Source organism: Artemia sp. Qi Xiang Cuo, chromosome 6, assembly GCF_049724085.1.
Source record: "Artemia sp. Qi Xiang Cuo chromosome 6, ASM4972408v1, whole genome shotgun sequence".
Lineage (NCBI taxonomy): Eukaryota > Metazoa > Arthropoda > Branchiopoda > Anostraca > Artemiidae > Artemia > Artemia sp. Qi Xiang Cuo.
The window spans coordinates 79532645-79543407 of NC_142799.1; the positions used below are offsets into that span (position 1 = coordinate 79532645).

At 34.8% G+C, this 10763-nt stretch overlaps 2 protein-coding genes across 4 annotated transcripts in view; both read right to left on the reverse strand.

The window, feature by feature from the left end:
• The window catches only part of LOC148951637 (protein amalgam-like), a 167369-nt gene extending 158055 nt beyond the window's left edge, over positions 1-9314 (reverse strand). For 2 of the 3 annotated variants that reach the window (XM_089090401.1, XM_089090398.1), the window contains exon 1: positions 2969-3069. In XM_089090401.1, coding sequence (XP_088946527.1) covers positions 2969-3026 — 58 coding nt within the window. In that variant the 5' untranslated portion in view covers positions 3027-3069. Of the gene's footprint in view, positions 1-2968; positions 3070-9213 lie in introns of those variants that run through there. The other variant, XM_089090399.1, reaches the window with a different exon arrangement.
• A 323-nt stretch (positions 9315-9637) lies between these two features.
• The window catches only part of LOC148951638 (uncharacterized), a 79232-nt gene continuing 78106 nt past the window's right edge, over positions 9638-10763 (reverse strand). The window contains exon 9 of the mRNA XM_089091171.1: positions 9638-9658. Within this exon, the coding sequence (XP_088947297.1) occupies positions 9638-9658 (21 nt within the window). The remainder of the gene's footprint in view (positions 9659-10763) is intronic.

The window sequence follows — 10763 nt, forward strand, 5'->3', positions numbered from 1 at the left end:
ATGCTCTTTTATCAACAAGAGTCGAAATTTTGCACAGAGATTGTCAAGCCTTTTACCTTTTACCAAGAATTATTATATATTCATGCATACAAATATTATTCTACTACGGGGAGGCAACTCATAATAGTTATATTTTTATATGTTATGAAAAAGAAACTGTTATTAATTTTAGAGGTGAGTCAGAGTAAGAGAGGATTCTTGAAAATTTATAGAGGGCCTCCATGAAGAGGAGAGAATTTTAGTCCTCTTAGTCCTCAAAATATTATGGGCGATACATAAACATATTTCTAGCAATCATAGCAATCAAATTTCATAGCAATACATATTTCTGACTCTTTAACCACCTTAACTATGGTTTTGACGTGAGCTTATGTTTCGTGGGGTATTGAAAAGGTGCAATATTGACTGCCTGGGTGAACACCATGTCTTCATACTGAGTCTAACCTTCCCCTCAACATCCCTGAAAGTTTCAAGCTAATACCCCACATTCAGCTTAACGCCGTTCGTGGTATGTCTCACATACAGTACTTGACAATCAGGATGTTTATAATGTCTTTTGTTTTAGTTCAAGAGCCCCCTCAAAATTCCCTGATACTTTAAAACTTAAGATCCTTAGCCATTCCTGAAACGTTTTATCTTAAAAGCCATATTCGTCCCAGGGATATCGCAGACATACTATTTTGACAACCTTGATTTATATAGCTCATTCTGATGCTGTTCATTATCCCCATATCATGCAATGGAGTTTTCAGCTTGATATATTCAGTGATTCCCAAAATATTGTGAATTTGGCTTATTGTTAAGCTGGATCCCGATAGTCTTTTCTTATTTAGTTCACTATCCCCCTCAATAGTACTTGAAAATTTTAGGTTAATATCTCTATCCTTTTCGATACGCCCTTTTAACAACTTGGATGCACACAATATCTTTTGATTTAATTGAATATCTCCCACAACACCCCTGAAAGTCAGTTTATTACCCATAGCTGCTTCTAAGATATTTCAGATGCTCCATTTTGACCATTGGAATGTACATACCTTATTTTGATTTAGTTCAAAATCCCTCTCAGAAGTCCCTGATGGTTTGAACTTAAAACTTTCGCCTTTTCTGAGATATTGCAGGTACAGTCTTTTGAGAACCTAGCGTCCTCTGACTTAGTTCAACATCCCTTAACATTTCATGAAAGTTACTAGGTAATACCCTTAGCCGTTGCTGAAATATTGAAGATACGCTCTTCCGAGGACCCTCGAGATTTAGTTCAGCACCCCCCCCCTCAATTTTTCTTGTAAGTTTCAACTTAACGCCCTTAGTCCTTCCTGAGATATTTCTCAGGCCTCCCTTTCTATTCTAAAAGATATGTTTAAACAATTATAAATTTAAATTATTTACGATATTTTCTCAGGGTTTTTTTGGGGGTCAGATCATCCCTGGAAGCCCATTTATATAATATTTCGGGTATTTGGAACAGAATGGCTGTCTTAAAATTTTGAGCTAATGCCTTTGGATAGTATGAGGACCTGGTTAAAAAAGAAGGGCAAAGGAGCAGAGATGGTTGCCCTTTTATCACTTTTGAATTTTAAACATGGCACTAGAGCTTTCAGTTTCAAATCGAAAAAGCCCCCTCCGTAATTTCTATGATAACCCCTTCCATATGAAGCGGCTCTAAAAAAAACATTAAGGGCTTATGAGCCTATACTACTGGCAACGCTAGGGTGTTGCCTCTAATCACTAGTGAATATGCGTCAAAATTTTTGCTATGTTTAAGCTAGTCTACAAGATGGCTTAGGTGAGAACAAAATACCAAAAGAGAATACAGCAGAATATAGGCAAAACTATTGGCAAAATATGTGGAGACAACCTAGATATCGTATTCAAGATCACATAGCGTATTGTGTCGAAACTTTCAGGAAAGTATTTTTGTGAGGATAGGGGGAGGGGGTAAGGGGAAATATAAATACACAAATCAAAACTGAAAAAGGATTGCATTTGGAGAAATAGGCCAAACACTTAAAGTATTTTAATGTCTCCGAATATCGACTCGGTTTCCATGAACATGGTGACGGGTTTTACGTAGATTTTGGAAATTGGCTGTGCTTTCTTTCAATTATGTTTAAACTATGCGGAACGACTTATTTTCTTTGTAGATCTGATTGTACATCCAGTTGGTTACCCCTAAAATTGTAATAAATTATAACACATATCTGTTAATTCTATCCTTATATACAAAAGCTTACTGATTTTATGAGTTCAAAAAACTTTTTGTGCACATATTTATTAATTAGTTGGTTCATAATACCAAATAAAGCTAATCTAAAAAAATATTAGTTGACTTCTGTATATAACGTTTAGCTATATCGATCACAACTGGGGGAAAGGAGAGGATGCAATTGCAAAAGTGATTGTTGTATCTAAAAATAATATTGAATAGGGAATATATTAGTATATTTCTTTTTTTCTGATTTCCGTCTTGCAACTGTTTTTTAGATGATTTTTTAGATCTAGACGTATCTGTGTTTTCTTTTTTTCATGCCTGTGTCTGACATGCTCTTTGGCTTTTTTTTCATAAACATAATTTTCTACGCACCTTAAGCTACTAAAGCAAAGCAGTATTAATTCTAAGAGAGGAGAGGGGACAGTCCATTTTATTTCATGAACCCTTACCATGTATCAAAAGGCTGCGGATAATAATATTTCTTCATCGTATGAAAACTAATTAAAAGGGATCAATAGCGTGTGACTAGTCTGGATAATTTAGAATTTTCCAGCCTTTTTGAAAATTCGGAAACGTCTCAAGCTTCCCGGCCCTCTGAATCGGGGTACCTGGATCTTGGGCTAACTGGATTCTTTTTCTACAATAACCTTTAATCTTATGTATATTTCATACAAAGAATAATGCGTCCCCTAATTAAATTGATATCTAAAATATTAGAAAATTCAAATTAAGGAATGTACTATTAAGTGATCTTACCAGATTCGAATATGAGGAGCAGATTGATCCAGATATTACACCATTTGGTCCTTGGCATTATTTGATGACACACGAAATTCAGTAATCCTTCATTAGATCCCACAGCCTAGAAGAAATTAGATCAAGTGTATTTACATACCCTCAGGACACAAGAGGATAAATAAGGAAGAATTTTGCCGATTTTTATCTAATTTTGATTCTCAAATACGGGAAAATATTTAATTATTAGGTTTGTCATAACCATTGTCGAAACCCTTATCAAAATTAGCTCGAGACCAGAAAATTTATTTCCAAGTGGAAAGAAGCTCAAAGTTTTTTTTTAATCACGTTTTTTTAAACTGAATTAAACAATACATTATTTTTGCCAGGCTATTAATTTTTGTAGTAGAACTCAGTTGATATAGAATTTAATCACTCTGATACTTAGATTTTATCCAAGATATCCTGTAACGGAATCAAAAAAGAGAAGTAGTAAACACAACGATGAGGACATCGTTAACAATGGGAAGAATGATATGTAACGGAATCAAAATCCGAGAAGTAGAAACCCCTCCGTCAAGTTATTAATTCAGATAGTATTTTCTAATAGAACGCTAAGTTAAAGGACACGGAATTTGCGTCGTGCAATCTGCTTAATTAAGAGGCATTCAATAGCTATAAATTATGTAAAATAAAACACGACCAACTTTAATACAAAACTTTTTGACAGAAAGAATTCTGAGACGTCAGTTTTACAGCCATATATCTTATGGTTAAAATACAAATTTTTGATATTATTTAAATGATTGGGTTTGTGTATGTTGAAAGTTCCATAAATTAAACATAGTCTAAATACAAAAACGGAAATAGCGGAATTACAGAAAATTTTTATACTACTACTAGTAACAATTCACCGCAGCAACAAGCCGCCTGATGCCAGCAGAGCTACGTACGCTCACCCTCCATTCCAATTTATTGAGAGCCTCCCTCTTTACACCCTCCTAGGAAGTTCCCACCTCTTGAATTTATCCTTTAGACACACCAGCCAAGGGCGATTAGCTTTTTGTTTAGCCTAAGATAGTTGGCCAAAAAGGACAATCTTTGGCAATCTACCATTATTCATCCACAGAGTACGCCCTAGCCATCTCAACCTTTCTCGCATTACAGCTTTGCTATGCTCCATAAGACCCTATTTAACTCCTGATTTAATATGAAATCAGCTAGTAATCGCATTTCCTACCTTAACCCTAGCTAGTGTTATTTCGTACATAGCACTAATCCCTTTAATTTCTATGTCTCGTATAACATAAGGGATAAGACCTTCGCAAAACCTCTTCTATCTGCTGAATCAAACGCTTGCTCATAATCAAAACAACTGAGGGCTAAAGGTGTTTGATGACTCAGGCAATTCCCAATTATTAATCCAAGAATGAAAATTTGGTCGGCACATCCTCTATCCTTCCTAAAACGACATTGTTCTTCTCTGCAAGCTTTGTCTGCAGCATCTTCAAGTCTAAAAAGTATCATCGTACGAAGTAATTTGCCACATGCAGAAACCAGGCTAATGCCTCTATAATTACCACACGCACTCTTATCACCGTTCTTATAGAACGTTTTAATTAAGGTTTCCATAAATTCGGTAGGTACTTACCCTTTTTAAAAACTTATATTTATAATCTTCAAGTAACTTATATCTAGCCTCATGCATAACTATTATATTTAAGAAACTGTTTTACCACACTATCTGCACCTGGGGCATTAGTATTTTTAATCCTATGGTACCGTCACAAATTTATTCTCACAAATAATCTTCCTTCACATCAAAAGTTTCACGAACTTTTTCATCCTCCTTTATATCTTTTCTTGTAACTCTATCCCTGTTTAGCACTCCTATCTTTAACAAGGAGAACTCCATTTTGATGGCTCCCTCTCCTTTTATTAACCTGCCAGTACCATATTTTACTATTATACCGTCTAGCTGCATCTTCAAGATCTTCGACGATTTTATCCATGGCCGCCACTTCACACCTCCTTAGTTAATATTTGGATAATTTATTCCTACCTTTAAATTCCTCTTATTTTTGTATGATCTATCACTCAGATAGTTCTTCTAAAAGCCCCTTCTCCTCTCTATTGAACAAAAAACATATTCACTAATATTCCTAGCTGTGTTCCTAAATTTCTTCCCTAAGACACCACCAGCAACTTCACAGTTTGCTTTTTCTAAAATTATTCCATCCATCTTCTACACTGTCAAATTTTAAACTCTCCCAGTTTAGTATTCAACTATTACTGGAAAGTTTCTCTCCAATTCTCAACCTGGAGTCTACCAACGTCATAACTTCCTGGGAGGAATCACCCTTCCACAATTTCAACTTTATAATAACCCTAGATACTAAAAGATGGTGATATTTACTTTTAACATCAGCAGCAGCTCTTCTGTATGCCCTAGTATCTTGCATCGATCCTGCCAGTCTTCAGTTTACAATAGAATAATCAATAAGGTTAGCTGTCTTACCATCATATGAATACCATGTTAAGTTTATACCATGCCATTTTATGACTGAATACTGTATTAGCTATAACTACAAAATTTCAGCAGTCTGTAGCTATTACTGTTTTGTTTTCCAACAATAAATTTACCTAGGTTAGGATACAATCCATCCTTATTTCTACCAACCCGGACGTTACAATTTCCCAAAGTAAACACCAAATTTCTACCTGGGACCCCGTCTGTTTGTTCCTGTAGCTGTAATTAAATTTCATCTGAGTAGCTACTATCTCCATCAGTCAGTTCTACAGGGGCATGTACTACTATGACTAATACCCTGCACTTTTTAGTCATAAAATGAGTGACTGGCCTTCTATTGTTAATATCTTCCCAACCTAAACAAAGCGTAGCAGCTTCCTTATTCATCATTAATCCTGCTATCTATCTATGAAACCCATCCTCCCTGCCTTAGTAAACAAATTCTCACCTAAATTCATGTTTCCTACCCCTGGGATATGAGTATCTAAAACTCCTGAAAAGTTCAGTTCGAAGTGTCTGAATTTGGCTGTCAAAACGATGATACAATAGTTATTTTTTAACGTTGTAACAATGCAAGTGGCAATTTTCATATTCTTTAAATCTTTGAAAAGAAAGGTCCAGAACCAAAGCAAGACATGGACTAACGTATCTTTTCAAGTCTAAAAAGAGGCTATCTTAGTATCGGACAACAAGAAGTCCCTGGGACCTCCAGTTGAATCGAGACTTTGTGAAATTCTAGTCCCATCTTGATCACAGCTAGCTTTTCAGGACTTGCCGATGCTCTTTTATCAACAAGAGTCGAAATTTTGCACAGAGATTGTCAAGCCTTTTACCTCTGAATTATTATATATTCATGCATACAAATATTATGCTACTACGGGGAGGCAACTCATAAGAGATATATTTTTATATGTTATGAAAAAGAAACTGTTATTATATTTAGAGGTGAGTCAGAGTAAGAGAGGATTCTTGAAAATTTATAGAGGGCCTCCATGAAGAGGAGAGAATTTTAGTCCTCTTAGTCCTCAAAATATTATGGGCGATACATAAACATATTTCTAGCAATCATAGCAATCAAATTTCATAGCAATACATATTTCTGACTCTTTAACCACCTTAACTATGGTTTTGACGTGAGCTTATGTTTCGTGGGGTATTGAAAAGGTGCAATATTGACTGCCTGGGTGAACACCATGTCTTCATACTGAGTCTAACCTTCCCCTCAACATCCCTGAAAGTTTCAAGCTAATACCCCACATTCAGCTTAACGCCGTTCGTGGTATGTCTCACATACAGTACTTTACAACCAGGATGTTTATAATGTCTTTTGTTTTAGTTTAAGAGCCCCCTAAAAATTCCCTGATACTTTAAAACTTAAGATCCTTAGCCATTCCTGAAACGTTTTATCTTAAAAGCCATATTCGTCCCAGGGATATCGCAGACATACTATTTTGACAACCTTGATTTATATAGCTCATTCTGATGCTGTTCATTATCCCCATATCATGCAATGGAGTTTTCAGCTTGATATATTCAGTGATTCCCAAAATATTGTGAATTTGGCTTATTGTTAAGCTGGATCCCGATAGTCTTTTCTAATTTAGTTCACTATCCCCCTCAATAGTACTTGAAAATTTTAGGTTAATATCTCTATCCTTTTCGATACGCCCTTTTAACAACTTGGATGCACACAATATCTTTTGATTTAATTGAATATCTCCCACAACACCCCTGAAAGTCAGTTTATTACCCATAGCTGCTTGTAAGATATTGCAGATGCTCCGTTTTGACCATTGGAATGTACATACCTTATTTTGATTTAGTTCAAAATCCCTCTCAGCATTCCCTGATGGTTTGAACTTAAAACTTTCACCTTTTCTGAGATATTGCAGGTACAGGCTTTTGAGAACCTAGCGTCCTTTGACTTAGTTCAACATCCCTTAACATTTCCTGAAAGTTACTAGGTAAGACCCTTAGCCGTTGCTGAGATATTGAAGATACGCTCTTCCGAGGAACCTCGAGATTTAGTTCAGCACCCCCCTCAACTTTTCTTGTAAGTTTCAACTTAACCCCCTTAGTAGTTCCTGAGATATTGCTCAGGCCTCCCTTTCTATTATAAAAGATATGTTTAAACAATTATAAATTTAAATTATTTACGATATTTTCTCAGGGGTTTTTGGGGGTCATATCATCCCTGGAAGCCCATTTATATAATGTTTCGGCTATTTGGAACAGAATCGCTGTCTTAAAATTTTGAGCTAATGCCTTTGGATAGTATGAGGACCTGGTTAAAACAGAAGGGCAAAGGAGCAGAGATGGTTGCCCTCTTATCACTTTTGAATTTTAAACATGGCACTAGAGCTTTCAGTTTCAAATCGAAAAAGCCCCCTCCGTAATTTCTATGATAACCCCTTTCATATGAAGTGGCTCTAAAAAAAAAATTAAGGGCTTATGGGCCTATACTACTGGCAACGCTACGGTGTTGTCTCTAATCACTAGTTGAATATGCGTCAATTTTTTTGCTATGTTTAAGCTAGTCTACAAGATGGCTTAGGTGAGAACAAAATACCAAAAGAGAATACAGCAGAATATAGGCAAAACTATTGGCAAAATATGTGGAGACAACCTAGATCTCATATTCAAGATCACATAGCGTATCGTGTCAAAACTTTCAGGAAAGTATTTTTGTGAGGATAGGGGGAGGGGGTAAGGGGAAATATAAATACACAAATCAAAACTGAAAAAGGATTGCATTTGGAGAAATAGGCCAAACACTTAAAATATTTTAATGTCTCCGAATATCGACTCGGTTTCCATGAACATGGTGACGAGTTTTACATAGATCTTGGAAATTGGCTGTGCTTTCTTTCAATTATGTTTAAACTATGGGGAACGACTGATTTTCTTTGTAGATCTGTTTGTACATCCAGTTGGTTACCCCTAAAATTGTAATAAATTATAACACATATCTGTTAATTCTATCCTTATATACAAAAGCTTACTGATTTTATGAGTTCAAAAAACTTTTTGTGCGCATTTTTCTTAATTAGTTGGTTCGTAATACCAAATAAAGCTAATCTAAAAAAATATTAGTTGACTTCTGTATATAACCGTAGGCTATATCGATCACAACTGGGGGAAAGGAGAGGATGCAATTGCAAAAGTGATTGTTGTATCTAAAAATAATATTGAATAGGGAATATATTAGTATATTTCTTTTTTTCTGATTTCCGTCTTGCAACTGTTTTTTAGATGTTTTTTAGATTTAGACGTATCTGTGTTTTCTTTTTTTCATGCCTGTATCTGACATGCTCTTTGGCTTGTTTTTTCATAAACATAATTTTCTACGTACCTTAAGCTACTAAAGCAAAGCAGCACTAATTCTAAGAGAGGAGAGGGGACAGTACATTTTATTTCATGAACCCTTACCATGTATCAAAAGGCTGCGGAAAATAATATTTCTTCATCGTATGAAAACTAATTAAAAGGGATCAATAGCGTCTAACTAGTCTAGATAATTTAGAATTTTCCAGCCTTTTTGAAAATTTGGCAACGTCTCAAGCTTCCCGGCCCTCTGAATTGGGGTACCTGGATCTTGGGCTAACTGGATTCTTTTTCTACAATAACCTTTAATCTTACGTATATTTCATACAAAGAATAATGCGTCCTCTAAATAAATTGATATCTAAAATATTAAAAAATTCAAATTAAGGAATGTGCTATTAAGTAATCTTACCAGATTCGAATATGAGGAGCAGATTGATCCAGATATTACACCATTTGGTCCTTGGCATTATTTAATGACACACGAAATTTAATAATCCTTCATTAGATCCCACAGCCTAGAAGAAATTAGATCAAGTGTATTTATATATCCTCAGGACACAAGAGGATAAATAAGGAAGAATTTTGCCGATTTTTATCTAATTTTGATTCGCAAATACGGGAAAATATTTAATTAATAGGTTTGTCATAACCATTGTCAAAACCCTTATCGAAATTAACTCGAGACCAGAAAATGTATTTCCAAGTGGAAAGAAGCTCAAAGTTTTTTTTTTAATCACGTTTTTTTAAACTGAATTAAACAATATATTATTTTTGCCAGGCTATTAATTTTTGTAGTAGAACTCAGTTGATATAGAATTTAATCACTCTGATACTTAGATTTTATCCGAGATATCCTGTAACGGAATCAAAAAATAGAAATAGTAAACACAACGATGAGGACATCGTTAACAATGGGAAGGATGATATGTAACGGAATCAAAATCCGAGAAGTAGAAACCCCTTCGTCAAGTTATTAATTCAGATAGTATTTTCTAATAGAACGCTAAGTTAAAGGACACGGAATTTGCGTCGTGCAATCTGCTTAATTAAGAGGCATTCAATAGCTATAAATTATGTAAAATAAAACACGACCAACTTTAATACAAAACTTTTTGACAGAAAGAATTCTGAGACGTCAGTTTTACAGCCATATATCTTATGGTTAAAATACAAATTTTTGGTTTGAATAAAATTTGCGGCGTCAATATCTCAGGTGCAAAAGAATGATATAATTAAGTATTGAGCAACATTCGCAGGTGCAAACAAAGTAGCCAATGGCGAAACAGTGTTTCACCAATAAAAAAAGATACAAAGTAGAATAAACAATTTTAGACCAGACTTCTGTTCAACAGGAAAAATTCACAAATGTCAGTATCGTAGCTATGAATTATGCAAACTGGGACATAAACAATGTAATACAAAAACTTTGTTTGACAGTAAAAATTCTGAAATATCAGTCTTGCAACCATCAATTATGTTGTAGTCAAAATACCCAATTGTTATATTCCTCGTCCAATAAGAACAACGGAATATACTTTTTAGCAACGCCTGAAAGTAACCCCTGGCGAAATTGGGGAGTATAGTTTGCAGAACTTAACAATTTTGCGTCAGTCTATAACGAGTCTATAACCAGTCTATAATCAGTCTAGAAGGAGTTTAGAACGCGTTTACAATGAGTCTTCTAGTAGAGTTTGAGAACAGTCTAATGTAAGTGATCTAACTATTGATAATTCTTGATAAGTATTATCAGAACATTGTTAAACCCATTTTGCATTGTATATGCCCTAGTGTATAACGTTGTCCAAGTGCCTATGACAGTGGAGTGTTATACAGATAATTTTGATATTCCTGAACCAGCTTTGTACCGCTAATGTGAGTAAAAATAAATACATTACTTTCTTTAAAAAATACATCTTATTAAATATTAGTTGATTCAAATCATAAGTGCCAATTTAAAAA